This window comes from Gossypium hirsutum, chromosome D04 (assembly GCF_007990345.1).
Source record: "Gossypium hirsutum isolate 1008001.06 chromosome D04, Gossypium_hirsutum_v2.1, whole genome shotgun sequence".
Classification (NCBI taxonomy): Eukaryota; Viridiplantae; Streptophyta; class Magnoliopsida; order Malvales; family Malvaceae; genus Gossypium; species Gossypium hirsutum.
The window spans coordinates 57,076,793-57,099,697 of record NC_053440.1 but is presented as its reverse complement, the minus strand read 5'-3'; the positions used below and the strand labels follow the sequence as shown (position 1 = coordinate 57,099,697).

At 29.4% G+C, this 22,905-nt stretch overlaps 1 protein-coding gene and 1 pseudogene across 1 annotated transcript; both read right to left on the bottom strand.

The window, feature by feature from the left end:
• Positions 1-4,831: 4,831 nt before the first annotated feature.
• LOC107898625 (cytochrome P450 78A5-like) lies at positions 4,832-8,432 on the bottom strand (annotated as a pseudogene).
• Positions 8,433-20,309: 11,877 nt separating this feature from the next.
• LOC107898325 (flavonoid 3',5'-methyltransferase) lies at positions 20,310-21,944 on the bottom strand. Its single transcript, XM_016823841.2, has 3 exons — positions 21,805-21,944; positions 21,554-21,685; positions 20,310-20,706 (listed from the first exon to the last, which is right to left on the bottom strand). Exons 1-3 carry the CDS (start codon positions 21,940-21,942, stop codon positions 20,401-20,403), a joined length of 576 nt encoding a protein of 191 aa, XP_016679330.1. The 5' UTR covers positions 21,943-21,944; the 3' UTR covers positions 20,310-20,400.
• Between the last annotated feature and the right edge of the window lie 961 nt (positions 21,945-22,905).

The window sequence follows — 22,905 nt, the reverse complement described above, 5'->3', positions numbered from 1 at the left end:
GAAGAATGGCATATAGTACTAAACCTAAAAAGTGCAATAAAATGATTAAAACTCTTGAAGAACAAAAGTTAAAAATATGTTTAGAAGAGGAAATAAATCCCGAAGAAATATTATATAAATTAATATCAGAAACAGATTCTGATACAGATGAAGAAGAATATATATTTATGTTTAATATGAGAAGCAGTTCTAATAATCAATTAGAAGAAATTCCTAAAAAGGAACAAGATATAAAATTAGGAAATATAATAGGAGAAGAAAAAGAGTTTTCCGATGAAATGATAGAAAAAATTAATAAAAAACATATTTCTAAAGAAGAAAATTATAAAATATATAAATATAAGATATTGAGTCAATGACATATAGAAAAAATAAGCAGTAATACAGTTGCTAAAGATACTAGAGGTGAATTAACAGAAATCCCATTATTTACTAAAGATAAAATTAAGAGGATTAAAAAGAAACATCCTCAAGTTAGATATATACATTTAGGAATAATAATGATAACTATTAGAACTTTATTTAGAAAAGATCATGGTACATCAATAATAGCAGTTTTATTAGACAAAAGATTTGAAAATCCAATAAAAGCACTTATTGTAAGAATTCAATCAAATTTACATACAAGAGTAATATGATTTAAAGTTAAACCAAATTACTTTATATCTATTACTGATCCTCTGATAGAATGTTTATGTCTCAGAATTCAGACAAAAACTTCTGAAATTAATGATTTAGCACAAGATCTAGCAATAAGTTGGACTTCTATTAATCAATATACTAATACAACAGAAGTAGAAATCAAATAGATTAATAATAAAATTGTTGAGCTCTTTGAACCTAATAAATTCACTACTGAGTTACAACCAAAATTATTACATTTAAGAGATCTATCAATACCAAAAGATTGGATGATAGAAAAGATAAGTAGTACAAGTATTTCTAAACCTGTAAGTACTATAGAATATATGTCGTCTAGAGATAAATTATGTTTTAAAAATAACGCTATAACAAAAATAAATGATAATTTAGTTTTACCCTCAAATACTTAAATAGAGGAAGACGAGGAAAATCCAAGTAGAAATTCTATATCTTCAACACCAATAAGAATGAAAATAGTTAATATTCCTATCTTTCCTACAGAACCAAGTAGAAATTTTGTATCTTCTAGAAACACTAGAATGGAAGAAATACAAACTTCGATAATAATTCAACAAATGAAACTTGGAACAAGTGATGTAATTACATTTTTAAATTTCCAATCTAGGAAATATTACACATATATTGAAATTACATTTCAATTTAGAGAATATAAAACGTATACTTTACATACTTTATTAGATACTAGAGCTACAACTAGTAGTTGTAGAAAGAATGCCGTTCCATTAGAAAAATAGGAACCTATGAAACATCCAATAAAAGCCATAGGAATAGATGGTAATGAAACCATAATTCAATATAAAGCTAGAAATATACCAATCTACATAAATAATGTAAGATTTGTAATACCTAAAATATTATACTTTCCTGCATGGAGATATATTATTAGGAAATAATTTTATATACCAACATTTACCATTTTCTATTGCTAAAAATTTTATTATGTTATTTTCAGAAAAAACTTTTGTAGAAATACCATTAGTAGAAAATCATAAATTTCTTTGTGATAAAAATTTTACACCACCAAGAAAAGAATAAATTGAAATTTTGATTTAATTTTAGATTAATTAGACTAGCTTTACAAAATTGGATTTTACGCCAATTTTTTATACAATACTTAGAATAATATGTTTAAATAGGAGAATATTACGCTTCAGCTCACTTGAACCCATTAGTTTTAATTTTTTTTATAATCCCTTAGGTTTATATATTTAAATAAGTATATTTTATTTTATTTTTAAATAAGGTTAATATACTATTTGATACTCGAGTTTGATTTTAATATTCAATTTGGCATTTGAATTTTTGGCTATCCCAATTTAGTACTTAAGTATGATTTCAATGGTACCTGAGTTTTATTTTGTCCCGATTAAGCACATGAATTTGGCTTTAATGTTTAATTTGGTGTCCTGAGTTTTTTTTAATCCCGATTAAGTACCTATATTTTCTCACTAGTGCACAAGTGTCAAACATTCATTGGATCACATGATGTCGTTTGGTATGGGTACCAAAATGAACATTGAAGCCAAATTCAAACCAAATCGGGATAAGAAAACTCATATATCAAATTGAACATTGACACCATAATTAGATATTAAATAATATATTAACCTATAAAATTATTATTTATTTATAACTTGGTGATAAACCGATAGTGCATGAAACTTATACACTAACTATGCATCAAACATAAACACCTCTTTTAAATCACTATAGAAAAAAGCAAAAAACAAAAAAAAACCCTAAATGATTAATTGATAGAATCAAATAGAAGATCAACACGTCTTAAGGATTTACAATTATGTGGGAGGGCCCCTTTTCAATCAAAAATTAGATTTGTGGAGCATTAACATATTATATATATAATATTACTATATATTTAATGTCATAGAAAAGAAAAAGCTAAAGGGCTTTTTTGCCTTTGACATTATATTTTATAATTAGATTACAAAGCAAAAGAAAAAGAAAAAAAAAGTAGACATGGATATTTAAAAAGCCTATACTTTAGGGTATCTACCATGCTTAAAGTTCTTTATAATTAATTAATTAATTATTTTTAATCCATGTATCATTCATATTTTATTATTTATAAAGTTTAATGTAGGAAATTAATCTATTTAATGCAACAAACAAGTAAACAAAGTAAAATTGTAAAGATCGAATACGTAAATTTTATGTGGAAAAAAACTACTCAAAAGATGATAAAAAATCACAAGTAAAATGAGATTTCACTATAATAAAAAGAGAGTACAAAAATGGAAAACCTAAAACCCCAAAAGAAAAACCCTTCAAAATAAAGAACAGAATCATCTCAATCTAAATATTTTTGTTATCATAGTAACTAAGGCCTATTTATAGGCTGAAATTCGTAGCATATATGACTGCAACCACCCTAGGTTAACCAGAGTTTAATTGGGAAAAGAAAACCAAAAAACTTGAGGTGCATATCTTGGTGCGGAATCCAATCGTCGGGATGAGAGCTTTCTTCTTGTCGAGAGAAAAAATACTTCCTTGTTGTGACGTCACACTTTGTTTGGTCCGAAAATGTGAGGCATAACTCCACAATTAATCTTTTCTGGGGTTCGTAGTTTATCATCTTAATACTTAAATTTGAATCTAAATCATATAACCATAGACGAATAAAAGCGGCAGGCAAGGGCTTTAACCCAATAGAGATGAAAAAAATTGTAATTTAATTATTCTATAAATGATGAAATTAGAAGTTAATATATATAGTATTTTGCTCCCCAAATGAAAAAAATTGTTTAATCCCTTTAAAAATAATGAAATCATAAACTAATATATGATAAAATTATATTTTGACCTCTTAAATTTTTATAATTTAATTTTGATCCCTAAAAAATTTCGGAATTCCCCCAACGTATAAGGCTAGACTTAAAAGGAAGATGATTAGTTCAAAACTATATATATATATAAAAGGGAGGGATTCACTTTACGTTATTTTATAACTTTTTATATGATTAATATTTTAATAATTTAACCATCATATTACATGCTCAATTTTTGTAGATCATGCATATCAAATTTCGGATGAATTAAAAATTTCTAATTACTCATTTCACGTAAATAAAATTCAACCATTAAATATACATATTAATATAGATAATATTTTAGGTGGACGTGATACAAATATCAACATCGTTAAGTGGATCTCTTTATATTTTCTTTTCGAAGTACAATACCTACATTTGAAATATCTCTAATGGCTTTGCATTATTTAAAGCCATCGTGGCCTATTTTTTATTTTATTTTTGGTGGAGGTGGGGGTTACTTTCCAATATTAAAAAATATTAAATTTTTTTGTCGATAATATTAAAAAATATTATTTTATATATCAAAATTCATGCATGCAATAATAATTCTGTTTTCGAAAAGGTCTCATTGTCCGTACAAGTCAGTGGCAAAAAAATTGAGTCCTTTGCTTAGCTAAAGTAGAAAGTAGGGTTAGGATGCTTTTACTTTGACAATTACATAATTTATGTTAATATAAATTAGTGTCTTTGTATCGTATTTTTTTTATATTTTTTAGTAACTTAATATTTAATTAAAATAAAATAAGATATGTCAATTTTTTCTATCAATCTCATTATAGGTTTTGATCAAATCTGTTCTTTTTAACACAATGTATAAAACTACCCATAGCTCCTCCTCAACTCATAAATAAGAGAATAATACGCTTCAACGCACTTACATTCATGATACCTATGTCAATCAACTTAAGACTCAATCGACATATCGTAAATTTTTATACAACGAGTGTAATTGTTTTGCTAAATTCAATAATTAAATTATTGCCAACTATTAAAACGAAAGTGACTGAATTATAAAATTATTAAAATATTAATTAATATAAAAAGCTTTGATTATAATGATTTCATAAATAACTTTTCATAAATTCTTACTTGTGAAGGTTATGCTTAGTATCCTAAGCTTTAAGCTTGGTGATAATTACTGATTTACCATGGTTTTTGGTGGTAAAATGTTATTTTTTACATTTATATTATATTTGAATTTAGGGTGTAAAATAAACGAGTATAAATATATATACATCAATCTATAAATAAGAAGATAACGTGCTTCAACACATTCATACTCACGTCTTCCTGCACTAGCAACAATGCTTACGCCAATCGAATTAAGACTCAACCCGTTATTTTTTTAATTTTTATATATTTAAAAGATATATCATACTTATTTTGGAATATGCTTTAAACATAAATATTTTAAAAATACAAGTTCCTTAACTACTAACCTAAAAAGGAAGTACCCATTAAACTCAAATTAATAAACATGACTAGTTTATAAACTCTAGGGGCCTTAATTTTATATAGATAATTCATGGTTTCTTAGATTTTTCCCATGATACCACGCCCTTTCGTTTCATAATTTATTAATACTATATATTTTTTCTATTTAATTGAGTGATTGTTGTGTTACTCGGGGGATCGCTCGACATGTTAATGGCTTCTTCATTTCAAGGGAAAGCCTCAACATTTCTGATAAGTCAACTCGTTGATGCGCTACAGTTGTCGGGAGCCATTTGAAAGATTGGAGCAACCGTGCAAGCCACAGTTGCACGGTTGCTAAACCTAGTGCCTTACCAGGGCAAACCCTTCGACCTGATCCGAAAGGCGCCAGCCTAAGATCTGAGCCCATGATGGGAACGTCCTCTTTGATGAATCTTTCAGGCCTAAAGGTCCACGGATCTTTCCATATCGATGGGTCATGAGTTATTGCCCACATGTTAACCATTGCGGTCGTACCAGCTGGGATGAAGGACTTCCCGATGTGTACGTCATGGATGGCTAGACGAGCCCATGAGAGAAGTGGACCTGGTGGGTGTAGTCGAAGAACCTCTTTCACAACAGCTTGAAGGTAAGGCAAATTGGGGAGATCAGAATCTTGAACACAACGATCGTCACGATGGCTGATGCAAGCATCAATCTCTTATTGGACTTTGGCTTGAATGTCTTGATGTAATACCATCCTCGCCATGATCCATTCCAATAATATAGCCACCGTATCGGTTCCCCGAAATATCATTTCCTATATAAAAATACAATAAATTAAATGTATTTTTAATAATAATAACTCACTATAAATTAATTTAAAATAACAATAAAATAAAACCTAAATTTAATTTAACAATCATAAAATCATGCTTTGGCACTTTTTAAATATTTATTATATTTGAAAATCTATTTTAACCTAGTAATATAACAAATATATCAAATAACCTTTTGGTTTAGTGGTAAAGTGTTATGTTGTAAGCATAAGAGTTTGGGTTTGATCCCAATGAACATTATTCTCCGGGGTGAAGCAAATTTTTTTTTTTAGGGAAACGAATTAAATTGTAATTTTTACAATAGTAAAAATGTAATTTTAAAATAATTAAATTAAAACTTCATCATTTAGGGTGGCTAAAGTGTAATTTTACCTTTACTATTTAGAACTTTAAAAATTTTAAAGGGTCTAAATGAAAAGTTTTCCATTTTAGGGGAGGTCGGTGCCCCTGCCTATTTTCTTCCTCCAATTATAGAAAAAAAAAGTTTATTACTATTTACTTTTAAGATCCTTATTTTTTTAATATATATATATATAAACCCAAAATTTTAAAAATTTTCTCTCTAATACTAAATAAAATTATTACTACTTATTTTTAAGATCATTGTTATTTATCATATCTTTCTTATTAAATGAGGCATCACATTTTGGTTAAATAACCATATATAATTTTTATTCATTATGTATTAAATTTTAATTGATATAAAAATAATTATAAATTAAGTCTACCTAGCAGACGAGCAATGCATAAAATTATACACTATCTATCTATTGACCGTGACATCAAAATAAAAAATTTTAAATAAATTTTATAATGAAATGGGTAAAAGTATTATGGAGGTCATTATATTAAGAGTTGGATTGCATTTTGTCTTCTCTACACATAAAATGGGCAAATTAGTTCATATATATTAGATCAAAGAGAAAATTGGTCATTTTGTTAAAAATTTCATCTACTTCTACTGTTAAAAATTGGTCATTGTACGTCAGTATGAGGTATACATGACACCCCACGTGCCATTGTTTTGTTATTCTGTCAGTCATGCCAATTTTTAACCGTAGAAATGTATGAATTTTCACTGAAATTATTAGTTTGCTCTTTGGCCTAATGTATAGGGATTAATTTACCCATTTTTTTGAATAAGGGAGGCAAAATGCAATATGACATCTAATACGAGCACCTCATTGTATTTTTACCTAATGAAATGCTATAATTTAGAGGATCAAAATACAATTTTATCATTTCATTAACTAATAATAACTAACATTAGAAGGAATCAAGGGAACCAAAACCCTTACCTATCTCGATTAGAGGTGTTTATGTATTGGATCAGGTCGATGCCTGATTTCAAAAAAAATCAATTCTAGGCTCATTTTTGGACCAACTTAACCCGTCCAAAAAGTCCATTTCACTATTCAAAATATAATAAAATTTTAAATTTTAAATTTTAAAAAATATTTTTTTATTATTTAAATTAAAGTAAAAATCCTTATCCAACAGTAATAACTAACTACCCAACCCTTCAACAAATCTAACCCAATATCGTACCTCGATTTTTTATATTAGTTTTATGCTATTACCAATGAATTAAATCCAACTTATACACTATCAATGCAAAATAGAATATGTTTTTTTGATGATAGGAAAAGAGTTCTTACCCACAATACAGCAATCATGTCGGAATCAGACAACTGATCTTCTTTAGACAAAGTCAACAAAGCTGTAAGAAAATCATGATTTCCGCCATTGATGCTCTGTTCCAAAGCTTCTTTTCTTCTTTCTTCTACAATTCGACCCACAACAATCTTCACCTTGCTCGACAATTTATGACACCTTCTTTTAACACCATTAAAGTCTAGAAACCTTAAAGGGAAATGATCTTCCCAATTAAACATAGCGATTAATTCATACCCTTCTTTCACCATTGGCCCTAGTTCATCCGCCATTGCTGAACTTAAAAAGCTTCCAAATACAGTCTTTAAGATATTAGTTAATGACCCTTTTTGTAATATCATTCTTAGCTCAACAAACCCTTTGGCTTCCATGGCTCGTTGGGTTTGAACCACCATGTGGTTAACCACTTGTTGGCGGAGTGGCTCGAGGTTTAAGATTCTCTTAGGGGAGAACATATGGTTAGCCGCGATTCGACGTAGGTGGCGCCAGTACGCACCCGAGGGTGCGAACCCGATGGCGCGTTCAAACATCAAGGACCGAGCTGAGTCTTTGATGGGTCGGTCTGAAAACGCGGACCCGCCAAGGATGTCTTTGGCGGTATCCGGGTGACTACTGATTATCACTCTCGTTGCACCAAGGCTGAATTTCATCAGCCTCGTTGCACTAAGTGACGCGGCCGCAGCAGCTAAGTTACGATGTGCGACCGCATTCATTAGTGGTAACGTCCCGAGTAACGGCCAACCGACTGGACCGGGAACGTCCAGGGATGAATTCCGCCATGCGAAGCCGCCCGGGACGAGCCAAAAAGGTGAAAGGGACAATAACAAGAGGAAAAACAAGGCGAAAAGCCATGGAATTTGGTGCGTTGTGAGAATATAGCAAGACAGGAGCAAAGAGAGATTAATTCCCAGAATCAAAAGCTTCATTTTTATTTTTTCCTGAGAAAATTTTAGAAGGAAAATTAATGGGAATTGTGTAGAAAATCTGGGTATGTTCATGAGAGGGATTTGCAATAGGGGGTGAAGTGTATATATAGGCACGTGGAAGAGTGTAATTGTGGTTAAGGGTTTGGTTAAGTTTGCTAACCATGATTAAATGATGAAAACAATATGATAATACGACCCTATGATGATTTTTTTTTATATTTACTTCGATAAAAAGCAATAAATTTAGTTAATTCGTTCAATAAAATTAGAAATTTTTTTCGAGTCCGACAAAATTAAATTGTATATTTTTATGAAAGTTAAAATAAAAGTTTACCAGTTTATATTTTTTAAAATTTTTGAAAGACTAAATAAACTTTTTATTATTTTTAGAGTAAAAGTACAATTTCACGGGCAATTTATCAATAAAAGTCTTTTTTTTTAAAAATTACCGAAATGGACCTATTATTTTATTATTTATCGAAATAGTCTTTTTCTGGGAAATCGCGTCCACGTCAGCTCGATGTCAGTGTACGCGCCAGGACATCGCGTCCACGTCAGTGCGAGTTGCTGACGTGGACGCGATGTCGACCGCGCGTGAACACTAAATTCTAAATATGAATTTCATCTTTTTATTTAATTTTTGAATAATAAGGAATAAATTGTAAAATTTTGAAATGTTGGAAAAGGGATTTCCTTGTAAAACTATGAGAAATGGGATTTAGGACTGAACTGCAAAATAAGAACTGTAAATTCTAAATATGAATTTCATCTTTTTATTTAATTTATGAATTTCATATATTTATTTTACGAAAATTAAGAAGTGAATCTTTATGCTCTGTTAGAATATGATTATCATATTTTAAGAAAGATGAAAAGTTCATAAATGTGTTTAACATGGTTAAACCTTTTCATTAACTTGATATGAAAATCATCAGTTTAATAATTTATATGCTAAGAAATTAGTAAAAATCAAAATTCCAGTAATTTATACATAATCAATTAGCAGAAATGAGTAGTTTAAGTTCGTGTATTTGGGGCAATTTACCAATAAAAGTCCTTTTTTTTAAAAATTATCGAAATGGGCCTATTATTTTATTATTTACCAGAATGGTCATTTTTCCGCGAAATCGCGTCCACGTCAGCGCGATGTCAGAGTACGCGCCAGGACATGGACGCGATTTCACGGAAAAATGACCATTCTGGTAAATAATAAAATAATGGGCCCATTTCGATAATTTTTGAAAAAAAGGGCTTTTATTGGTAAATTGCCCCAATTTCACCCTAGTTTATATGGAAGTTGAATTATAGTTTAAAAGAAAGGGTCAAGTAAAGGGTTATTTTGCCATTTCAATATATTTCCATTATCAATATTCTTTATGATTGAACTGTAATATTGAATATAAACCCACAATTCGATCACAATCAAAAAGTGAAGGTGTCGATTCAATTGTAGTTTAAGAGGAGGGATCAAGCAACCGGTTATTTCGTCTTTCCATTATCAATATTCTTTACAATTGAACTGTGATATTGAATACGCATCCACAACCTTGAATAAACACGATCCGACCATAATCAAGAACATTCAATTGTAGATTACAAGAAGTGATATTGTCCAACGATATAATCAAGGAAAGTAAGTGGTGATCCAATTGTAGTTTGGAAGGAGGGATTAAGAAACTGGTTATTTTGTCATTTCAAAAATTTTCTTCATTATCAATACGTGATAATGAATATTACATTTGCAATCCTGACCACAATCAAGAAATTAACATGGCAATTCAATTGTGGTTTAAAAGGAAGGATCAAGCAACCCGTTATTATTGTCATTCCAGTTTCTTTCCATTATCGGCATTTTTTATGATTATTACATCTGCAATCCTAAATAAACACGACCTAACCGCAACGAAGGACAGAAAGTGATGATCTAATTGTAATTTAGAAGGGGGGTCAAGCACCAGGCTATTTTGTCATTTCAAATATTTTCATTACCAATACATGATATTGTATATGCACCCATAACCCTGGATAAACACAATCAAATCATAATTAAGGCCAGAAAGACAACACTATTCGATTTTAGTTTAAGAGGAGAGATCAAACAATCAATTATTTTTATCATTCTAGTTTATTTCCATTACAGTGTTCTTTATGATTAAACCGCGCGTGATACCATATATTCCATCTGCAATCTAGAATAAATGCCACCCAGCGCCACAAGAACAGTAAATGGTGGTCCAATTGTAATTTAAAAGGAGGCATTGAGCGGCTGGTGTGAAGCCAGGGTGGGTGGTATAGGGCCAAGCATCCCACATGGAAAAAACCAGTAAGTTGGACTAAAGCTATTTTGTGTAAGGGAGCCAAAGTACAAATAATTGCATGAAGCAACAATCAATGAGGGAATATGTGTGTATATATATATTATAGTCAAACACAAATGAATTGATATATAGATTCTGATCACTTACAATTATCATACCCCATTTCTCTTGTTTTTTTCAAAATAGAGATAAATAGGTAAAATTATCATGGACGCATCTGTATTAGAAGCCAGATTGTATTTTACTTTATCTACTAAAAAATAGACAAATTAGTCCTTGTACATTAAATCAAAGAGTAAATTAGTTCTTTCCGTTAAAATTTCATCCATTTGCAGTGTTAAAAATTAGCACGGCTAATGGAATAACCAAACAATGATACGTGACGTGCCATGTGTACCTCATACTGATGTAAAAGGACCAATTTTTAATAGTAAAAATGGATTGATTTTTTAACAAAATGACCAATTTTCTCTTTGATCTAATATACGAGGACTAGTTTGCCCATTTATGAGTAGTGGGGGCAAAATGCAATCTGACTTCTAGTACACGGGCATCCATGGTACTTTTACTAGATAAATTTCAAAACTATGCATGAACTTTAGTCTAAAGTGTAATTTTATACACGAAATTTTGATTGGGTCCAATTCTCACAAATTACTAACACAATTATTGATATAACATCATTTTTTGTTTATATATTGCATAAAAAAATTAAATTCATCCAATATAAAAATAATTTGATGTATTTATTTCTTTAAATGTGTATAATTAAATGAAAATAAAAGTTTCATTTATATATTTGAGCCACAATCAAAGTTTTATTGTATAATTTCCCTAAATCAAAGTTCATATACCAAATTACATATTAAATCAAATTTTATGTATAGTTTTGAGATTTTCCCCTTCAAAATAAATAAATAACTTATACAGATTTCAAAATTTTGAGATTTCATGTTCAAATTTTATCATACGGGAGTTATAAGAAAATTTGAATTTCTCAAATTATTTATGATAATTTGGTTTGATCCGATTCTTAATTTTTTTGTATTAATTATCTTTGTATAGAATTAAGTTCTAACTTTCAGTTTATAAATATAAACGAATTATTAATATAAGTTTTCATTTGAAATAAAAAAAGATAAAATATCAATGAGAAAAAAATTAATCAATAATCGATTCAATCGAAAACCAATCACATGTTTAATCTAACTAATATACTAAAATCAGTCATTAATTGAATTAGTGCAATTTTTTAAACATTGTTAAGCACTTTCTTTCAGAGTTTACCAATATAAATGCAATCACAAGTACAAAATAATAAAGAATCGTAATATAACTGGACAAAACCTACACATGACAATAGTCAGTAACGAAGCAAGAAAATTACTTTAGGATTAAAATGAATAATAATTTAAGGAGCAATTTGTAATTTTACCATTATTATAATATAACAAAAATGTAACATTAAAATGATATTTTAAGGTAGATTTTATTTTCCCAATATTCAAATGACATCGAAAAGAGTTGAAGCTAGCCTATGAGCCATCAAAGGAGTAGACTAAGATCAATAATTGAAGAAATCCCAATTTAATGGACCAAAACATGCTTAACCATTAGGTTAAAACTTTTTAGAATTTTAAATTTGAAAATTTGACAAAAAAATCTTACTATGTAGAATCAAATTTCACTAAATTTGAGAATCATCAATTCCTAGTTGACCACTTTAGTAGTTTTACCTTGAAATTCAAAATTAAAAAGAAAATTACCAGTTTGCAATTATATTAATTAGAGTAAATTTAAAAAAAAAATTAAAATAAAAGATTTCGATTTTTGATACATAAATTTTGGACTAAAATGTAATTTGATATATAAACTTTGATTTGGTACAACTATACACATGAAACTTAGATTGTAGTTCAAATGTATACATGAGACTTCAATTTTGATTTAAAAGTACACATTTAATGAAATAAATAAATATATTTTTATACTGAACCAATGTAGTTGTTCGTTTAAGCAATATATAAACATAAAATTATGATACGTGAATAACGTTGTTAGTAACTTATGAACTTAATCAATAAACCCAATACATTTTATTATTATATTTTTTTTGGTACAGTATACTTAAAGGGTTAGAACTCACTCATGAGGTAGAGACATACCCACACCACACACACAATATGTCCAAAGAGAGCTACCTGAATAAAGGTCAATCACTTACTCTTTCGAAGACTCAAACCCAAGTAGAATTTATGGATAAACAACCTTTATCCAAAGAGAGTTGATTTCATTATTATTCAAACCAAACCAAATTCAATAAAAACCACAAAACTAAACTAAACCTAATATTATAATATGAATTAACTTATTATTTTATCCATTTTTTTCTCAAACCCTATCACCAGGAGGATGTAGAAGCTCCTAGAGTCCTTTCATGTATCTAGGCTCAACTCTTGGGTAGTTTGGGAATACGGCCGCCCAGTCTCTAAGGCTGGAAGGGGTTTAAATTTTTTTTTCAGCTTTTAACATGGAAAAAAAACTCCTTAATTTTTAAATTTTTTGATTCACGCTTCATTACAGCAGAAAAAAGAAAAGAAAAGAAAAGGGGCCCCAATTTCTTTTAATATTTTATAATTTTTTAAAAAGGATCCTAATTTATCATTTCGCTTAGGATCTCAAAAACGTCAAAAACAAGTCTGCATGTATTATGGTTTTATAGGCAATTTTTAAAAAAAAATTGGAATATATTGAGGAGAAAATAATAAATCAAGTACTAAAATATAACAAAAGAAATTAGATTTGAAACGAGAAAACAATATACATCAAGGACTAAATCGAAAAAAATATGTCATGGCATCACATTTTTGTCAGCAAATTTTTTATTTTAAGATAGATTAAGACAAACATAATAATTCAAGTATTAAATAATATATATTAAAAATGAGAAAACAGTATAATTTAAGGACTAAATTGAAAGAAAAAAAAAGAGCATGTGAGTGGGGGTAGATAATGAAGCTTGGCAATAATGGTGGTAGCGCACCAGTCCGTACTACATGACTCATACCCCTTGCGCGGGACAATAATATTTGGTGTATAGGCACGTTGCCACTTTGTTTCCTTTATCAATGTAAAATAAAGAAAATGATGGATATGTAACTATTTGTTTAAGTTAAAAAAAGGTTAATTTAAAATTTAAAAAGATTCGATTCAAATATTAGGTTTGAAAAATGGGTTTGGAAAAAAAATAATTAAACACGCTCAAAATATAGATCAGGGCTTGAATTTAGCTTGGCTTGTTTTCTAGGTATGTTAATTTTAGGCTCATGTTTTGAGTTGTTCCAAGCTTGTATAAGCATAAAGTGTGTTAATATTATACTTAAACTTGACGCAAACTTGACCTGACACATGAAAACCTCTAATTTAATTTAATTTGTTTAACTTTTTTAATATTAAATGAATATGTATTTGGGTCGGGTAAATAACGAGCTTGGACAAAGAAATTTAAGCAATTTTGAGAGTTGTTGCAATGGTAAAATGTCGTTAGAACTAGAGGGAGCTTTGGCCTCAAAATTTTGGAAAAATTTTATTATGTTACGCATTATTATACAAAAACCGAACATGAATATCTAAATCCGAATCTATAATGTCAGACTTGTTGAATTTGTACATCTAAGGGGCAAATAATGACCAAAGGTAAGTCTAGTGCATAATGATAGCCAAAGGGGTCATAATGGGTTCCCTCACCTTGGATTTTAGAGTCATGTTTCAGATAACGATGACCAGTTTGGTGTTGAGTAAAGGTGTTTGTGAGTCGGATCTGGGTTGACCTATTTTACTGCTTAAATATAATAAAATATTAATATAAAATAATTTATGATATTTTATAATTAACTTTAAATTAAAAAAATATTATTTTTAAGCCATTTGGGTGGGTCAAGTTAGCTCTTTCTCGAGCTTGGAAATTTTATAGAATCGAGCCTAATCCAAGCTCGACTCGGCACAAGAACATTGCTACATGCACATATTTTTCAAGCTCTTCCAGCATTATTTTTTTCTTTCACAAGATTCAAATATTATATTTTACTTAAAAGAATATCTAGCTTATCACCATTCAATCCAACAGACATAAGTATTCAAAAGATTTTATGATACCTTAAAAACTTTATTCTCACTACACCAAAACAAGTCTTTAGCGGCGTTTTTTTAGGCCTTTAGCGGCACTTTTTACCGCCACTAAAGGTGTTTGTGGCGCTTCCACAAGCGCCGCAAAAAAGGCCGCTAACGAAAACGTCGCTAACGTTTGCAGCGTTTACAAACAAAAACGCCACTAAAGATCATGATCTTTGGTTTGAGAGATCAGAGATAGTTATTTATGTTTGAGTTTGAAATGCTCAATTAGGTTTGAGTGCTACTCGATCAAGCATTAGCAAACGAATTCAATTCACTAAATAATTCGAGCTTAAGTTTAACTCGATAATAATTGAGTCAAAATTTAATTATATTTAATCGAACTCAAGCGATTTGTGAGTATAGTTGTCTTGTTTGCACTTCTACTTTACACAATCTATAGGATATAGCTACCATATTATAATATTAGATTATGAAATATTTAATTCAAGGACACTAGTAAATGGACTTCACACTTGAAGAATCTATTATTATTTTTCTAAATTAAGAATATCAAAATATGTTGCTTTTATTGGTTACCCAATTTAGAACAACCACTATCTCCTACATTACTTGAATGACCTTGTATCTATTGGTGAGAAAAGGAAGTGCATAAATGTGATATGTGGACCAAAGATATTTTATTTAAATTTGAGTGTCAGAGTTTGTATTCTGAGACGTTCTTCGATACTTAAGTCAAATGAAAGATTATCATAAGCTTAGGAGAATATTCGGGCAAACTATGATTATTGTACGAGTTCACACCTTGTATTTATTGGAGGAAAAGGAAGCGCATAGACTAGATATGTGTAAGGGTGAAGCTAGAAAAAAAATTTGGGTAGGATTGAGATTAAATTATATATTTTATGAGAGCTGAAATGCAATTTCACCATTGTATTAGCTTATAACTTTATGGTTTTCAAAGAACTAAATTGAAATTCTAATATTTTTTAGGAGGTTGAACTTTAACTTTACCATATATTAACTTAAGATTTTATAAATTTTTGAGTCTAAAAAATTTTCCATTTTAGGAGAGACCATGGCTCCTACCCCTTCCCTTCACCTCTAGATATGCGGACCAAGGATGTGTGATCTGAATTCGGCTTGAAGTGATTTTGGATGGTAAATGATCAAGAACCTATAATACAAAAGGTAAGCTAAGGGGGGCATCGGGGTTTGTGTTTCGAGATGCTCTCTAATGCTTAAGATATAGTGCAATGGTGAGCTTAAGAAAATATTTGGGGTTGTTAGTTACCACCGAGGTTGTTGCTCTTAGAGTTTTGTGGTGATCAATATGTGATTAGTCGAATCTGATGTCCTTGGCCTAATACAATTGTGCCTTCAGTCATTTTATTAACCTTGCCATCTGGTCTCTATCTAAAATTGTCATTTGGACTTGATAACCATGTGTCACCCAATAATCACGTGTCATCTGTCAGTTTACTAAAGTTCGAGACTTGCAACTTTTTTATTATTGGATTTGATTTTTAGTGGTTCATGTCGAATATGGGTAAATCTTCAATACAAGTATATTCAATTTTCTCTAGTCGTATCTTTATATTCACACTCGAATATATAAAAATACAAAAATGTAAACAACAAATAATTTAATTCGAATAATTATATATATTTATATAGAGAGAGAGAGAGAGTAAACGCAAAAGTAAACCTTTGACAAAAGATAATAATATAATCTTGAATAGCAATTAGCAAAAGAACCAATTAAAGATTATATATTTGGAAGAAACAATACACAAACAAGATGTCTTAGCCGCATATTTATGTATATATATATTCAGAGGACCACACCATCATATTCATATTTTGAATATATGTCAAGAATAAAGTTTATAAAAATAAATAATAATAAAAAAATTTAGTTCCTAATGTTTACTCTGTTTTGTTATTTTGACCCTACTTTTTCGGGATTATTTTGCCCTTAATCTTTAAAGTTTAGTAAAATTATTTTTTTGATAAAAAAAACTAATTGAAATGTTAAAATCTTAACGACGCTCGCGTGATATGCAACCCACATGTACTTCATAAAAAATATTTTAAAAAATTATCTGTATCAACAATGAAGCACATATAGACTATCATACAGGTTACCACATCAATGCCATTAAAACTTAACAGTTCAATCAGCTTTTTAGTCCAAAAATCATAATTTAACCAAAATTTAAAAATTAAATGTCAAAGCGATCCCCTCAAAAAAAAAACTACGGTCAAATTGACAAAAAGAGTAAAGATTAGTGACTAAAATTATCATTATGCCAAATAATAAAAGTAAAGGCAAAACGAATCTTTCACAAAAGCCATTAATAAAATCTCTAATAGCAATTAGCAAAGAACCAATTAAAGATGATATATTTTGGACTAATAGCAAACAAACAACATATCTTTGCCACTATACATACATACATATAATGAGATTCCTTATAAGGGAATCCTCTGAGATTTAGTGAAAGTGGAAACCCAAAATTAACAAAGTGGGATGCATGCTTTATTAGCTTTGTTATTAGTTTAATATTTGATGGTTTATGATTGATAAAATCCCAACTTTCACAACCCATGAAGGAGAAACCATTGATTTGCCACAAAATTTGGGTGCAAATTAATGGCTGTAGATTTGTTTCCACTAATAGCAAGGTGTACACTACAATTTGGCCAACTTACCACCAATGGTGTTCATTCAAGAAGAAGTGGTGGGGGCTAAATTTAGCAAAGATTGATAACATTTTTAATTAGACCCCCAAATTTCATATCCTAAGACTAATATAATATGCAATCAAGTCCCCAATTTGTAAGGTTTCATTGGTTAAAACTTTAAAAACCCTATAGTGGCAAAAAAAAAAACATAGTAAAAAATTGTTAAAGTCAAATCTTTCAAATTTTGAATTTTTTTTAGATTGTTTGAATTGTTCATCATAATTCGGTTTAGCTTAGTTCGATTTTCAATTCTTTCGTATTAATTATTTCAGCTCGGTCAAAGTATTATTCATAAATATTTCTTTAAAAAAATAAATTTTCAAGAAATTTTAAATTATTTTCATTAATTTAAATATAAAATATTTATTTTTATATCATAAAAATTAAAATTAATTAGATATTAAATAAAAACAGAATTCGATTTGGTTTCGAGTAACCGCGATTTTTGAACTTACATTTCATAAATCATCCAAATACCTCGGGTCGGGTCGATTTTTTGTTTTTTTTCTCAACCCTACCCCTAGTTGCACATTTTAAGACGACAATAGTACACAACCAAATTTCTACATAAATCCCTAACCTCAAATTTATAACTTAGTTGATTCGTGCAGTAGTTTAAAAAATTATATTAAGCTTTATATTTGAATCTTTACATCTATACAAACTTTTTATATTGGAAAAAGAATATTTAGGTAAACCCCAAGTTGCACATAGTAAGACAACAATGATACCCCTAACTTGAAAGGGTTCATTGGATGAAACCTTAGAACCCATTAGTGGACAAGCCAACAACAACAAAAATTAAATCCTTTTTTTATAAACTCAATTTTATTCAATTAATTTATGTATTCATCTTAAAAAGTGACATCTAACAAGTCTAACTGTAATAAATCGTTTTTCTTATTTTTAAAACTACGAGTCTGACCCAATCAAACTTAGGTTTCATCTGATTAGTTCATACACTTCTCTCTTATTTTTCTAAACTATAATCCTCTTTTTTATATAAACGAACTCCTTTGGGGTTTAGGGTAGGGCGAATCCAAGGGTGAGTAGGCACGGGTTAATCTCGCTTTTAGCCCTTCTAAATATTTTATCATTCAAATTAAAGTTTTTAATGGAATATTCATGTCTTGGGTCTAAAAACTTTGAATTTTACAAAAATTTTCGACTTCGCTCCTGGTTTAAGGTTTGCATCATTACAACCCTATAGTCTACAAGAATAATTATCAAAGTTTTGGAGGTAGTATTCGCTTTCTCTTAAGACTTACGAGGGATACAATACTTGATAACCCTTTGAATGCTTTTAAGGTCACACAAACTGGCACACAGTGTAAAGAAGGATTAAAAGATATGGACCTTTTAAGGTAAGGACAATGAAATGCACACAAGCTAAGAAAAGTGGTCCAATGTGGGGGTCCAGAGAATGTCTCGTGGCACTTGTGGTTTGTATAAAAAATATAATATCATCAAATGCATGAGGGTGAAATTTCATGTCATTCCCCAGAAGGGAAAGAGCCTGTAATGGCCTGGATCCCACACCGAAAGAGAAGAATTTAAATATTCATATTTCCACTAATTTTTTATGCAACTTATATTGGTTATATGTTAGGTAAACTCGAAGGTTTGTTTGAAATTTGAGAAGGTTTAAATAAAATATTATATTCGAAAAATAGATTATGATAAAAAAAATTAAAACAATTTAAAATCTAGGTTAAGCTTGAATTCTAATATTCAAAGCTCGAGTTTAGCTTGACTTGGCTTAGCCTGTTTTCAAGTTTATATTATTTTATTATTATATATATTATATAGTTTGTATCATTCAGAAATTTTAATATACTATACCATATTTAAAATATATATTAAATTGTTTTTTTGCTTAGAAATTTAAAAAAAATAATGATAGTAAAAGATATATATAATTCCTAAATATTAAATAAAAGTAATTTTATTTTTTAAAATAAAAATTAATATGGACAGCTTTAAACAAGTTTTGTTTAGCCTTTGTTACGAATATATATGGTATTAATACCAAATATAAGCATAACTCGACCCATAAACAACTCTAAGTGGAATAAAATACTAGATTAGGTCATGCAAAGTTCAGAAAATTGAGCTGAGAATGACAATTTATAATTTATGAACAGTGAAAACAGGTCATCAAGTCGAGTCAAATCGAGCTGAATTTGAGTTTGGCCGTGAAATGTTTTAGCATTAGGCCTTGATTTGGCCCATAAATTGGTCTAGTGGAGTTAAAAAAAAACTCCATAAGGAGTAAAACACTGTCACGTGTCTTTAGATGATAAAAAAAGAATAATAATAAATTTAACTTTTAACGTTTTTTTTAGTAACTTTAGCCTTAATTTTTTTTAAGATTATTTTGGCCATAAACCTTCAAAATAAAGTCAATTTTCCTTTCTTTGGGTAGAAAAACTTTTTGGACAGTTAAAATTTTAATAGCAATGACAAGGTAGCCCACACGTACTTCATAAAAATTTTAAAAAATTAATAAAAAGTTCATAATATTTTTTAAAAAATTATCTATGGCAGCATTGAAGTGCATGTGGACTGTCACATGAACTAACAATTCAATGTCGTTATTAACAGTTTGATCAGTTTTTCATTTAGAAAACACAATTTAACTAATTTTTGAAGAGGGTTAAAGTGACCTAAAAAATTTATGACCAAAGTGACAAAAAATAAATGTTAAAGGGTAAATTTATTATTATACCGATTAAAAATTAAAAATTGAATCAAAACATACCGATATTATTCATTAACCTTACTTATATAGTTAAAAAAAACTCTACTTACAATAAACAAAATCATAGTAACTTTGTTATAAGACAAAGTTCAATGACTAATATAGGCGCCTACAAAGGGTTAGGCCATCACCAATTGAAAGAAGAGAGGACTCAATTTGAGGATTAGATGCTAAGAAGCTATTAAATTGAATCACATAATCCCTATTTCTCCACACAGATTCAGGCATTTTACTGTGTTTCTCGTATTCGTCTTGTTTGTAAGCGACTGACCCAAGCCATAAAGTGTTATCATAAGCTATAATTCCTCCAATTTTCACCAATTCCATCACTTTCTCGTGAAATTTCATGTAATCCTCCTTTTGGGCATCCACAAATATGAAATCGAAGCTCGATTTTTCTTCCTGCAATTGAATCAATTGATATATATATCGATGTAAAGATTCTCAGATTTGATCTGCTATGAGGTATTATCAATTTTGAAAGTGAATACCATCTTTACAATTTTATATCTTTTTAAGAAAAGATATGTTGATAAAGGAAGGATCACCATTGCTTATAATCTCACATCGACTAGCAAAACATTGGGATGTGGTTTCATAAACAAGAATCACCCTTCTTTATAGGGTCTTGTTTTCTCAAAATGACATAAAAGGTTTAATTTTGATTTTAATTCCTCTACTATGTTGAATTTTGGGATTTAATCCCTTTAATTTAATTTGACATAATTTGGTCGTCTATTATCAAAATGTTATTATTATCTCCAAATTGATAACAATATTAGTTGTCGTCATTAAACTGATAATTTCCTCAGTTGATGTTTGACAAATAATAAATTTACATACCAGTAGAACACTCATGACATTTTTATAAAAAAAATTCCACATCATCATTTTTAAAGACAACAACTATCAATGTTGTTAATTTATACCTACTAATGATATTATAAAAGTAAATAGACTAAATTTCAAATTTCAGCATAGTCAATAGACTAAACTCATAAGTAGACCAAAACGATGAATTTCACCACATGCATGTTAGAACTTAAAGTGCCCAAACTTTTATAATCATTCGATCATAACTTGAAATAACTTGACTCGAAAATTTGTTTTTCCATATAAAGTCAAAGGTTTGGATTAAGAAAATTCTATTCTAGACCCTACTCGAGTCGAGCCGACCAAACCGATTATGATCCATACCCGATTTTCTCAAATTCATGACCATTATATCGAGCTAATGTTATATACTTACACCATTGATAAGGTCATTCAAAACCAGAAAGGCATCTGATTGAATGAAGTTAATCTTATGCTCAACTCCAGCTTTTTGTATGAATGGCAATCCAGTTTCATATGCTTCAATGTCCAAATCAATTGCTGTTATCTACAAAGAACAATAATTTTTTGATGCGACAATCAGAAGTAGATCTGTTAAAGGATCGGACTCGTTGAATTTGAGGGATAAATCTTACTCTTGAAAAAAATATTGAAACTTGTAATTACCTGACCATCATCGGGCAATGCGAGGGCGGTCCCAAGAAGAGAATAACCGGTAAAAACTCCAATTTCCATTGTCTTCTTCGCATTCATGATCTTTAAAAGCATGGATAAGAACTGTGCTTCGTCAACAGGCACGTTCATGACACTCCTGCAGTTAAATCAAGTAAAATTGTTCTGAAACAACCTTTAACTATGTTGCTTCATCGACACTTGTATTTGATGCATGTCAATAGGGGTGAATGTAAAGGGGAGGAGGAAGTGGGGACAATTGCAACTTTACCCTTTATAAATTATTAAATTATAAATTTATGTGGTAAAATTGCATTCCCCCCCCAAATGAAAAAAAAAGTTGTTTAGCCCTTTTCACAAAGGATAAAATCATAAACTAATTATATACAATAAAATTATATTTTGATCTCTCAAAAATTTATAATTCAATTCTGATCCCTCCTAAAAAAGTTTCTACGTTTGCCCTTGCATGACAGGCCAACCTATTAATTGGGCAGATCAAGTTGGTTTTGGTTTAGGTCAATTTTGATTTTAATTTTTTTGTATCACTTCGGGTTTAGTTGTTGAAATTTACAAGTCGGGTTTTTTAAGTCGAGTCATCTTAGGTGTAGGTCATTTAGGTTTGTATCATTTTTAGATTTTGAATTGTTGGCTTTTTATTGTTAAATTAATTTGGGTAAAGTTCATATTTGAGCTAATCGAATCATATTTTCGGGTTTGAATCAGTATCGAGATACGGGCATATAGATATTACCTTTCAAGAACCCTCAAATTATATGAAAAAAAAAAGATTTAGAAAAATAAAACTAAACAAACCCGTGCCTACTACATAACTTTATCCTCACTCATATCTCGAATCCAAGTAACATAAATGTGAGAGATTAACATACTTTTTTTCGTACTTCTTGACAGTAATTTCTCTTAATTCCTTGAGTTGCTCATGCTCTTTTGGGTATGCATTTTCCTCTAAGATGTACTGCAACAAAAATACTCATTAGTTACACTATTTCTCTATAGGTTAAAATATGTTCTAAATCCCTATATTCTTTGTATATTTACAATTTAATCCTCTTACTTTTATTTTAAGGATTTTAA

Excerpts from the sequence above, each read along its gene's own strand:
- LOC107898325 (XM_016823841.2), bottom strand. The coding sequence starts at position 21,942 with ATGAACGTGCCTGTTGACGAAGCACAGTTCTTATCCATGCTTTTAAAG. Across the intron at positions 21,686-21,804 it reads CATTGCCCGATGATGGTCAG|ATAACAGCAATTGATTTGGA; the intron begins GTAATTACAAGT and ends TGTTCTTTGTAG. Across the intron at positions 20,707-21,553 it reads TGAATGACCTTATCAATGGT|GAAGAAAAATCGAGCTTCGA; the intron begins GTAAGTATATAA and ends ATTCAATTGCAG.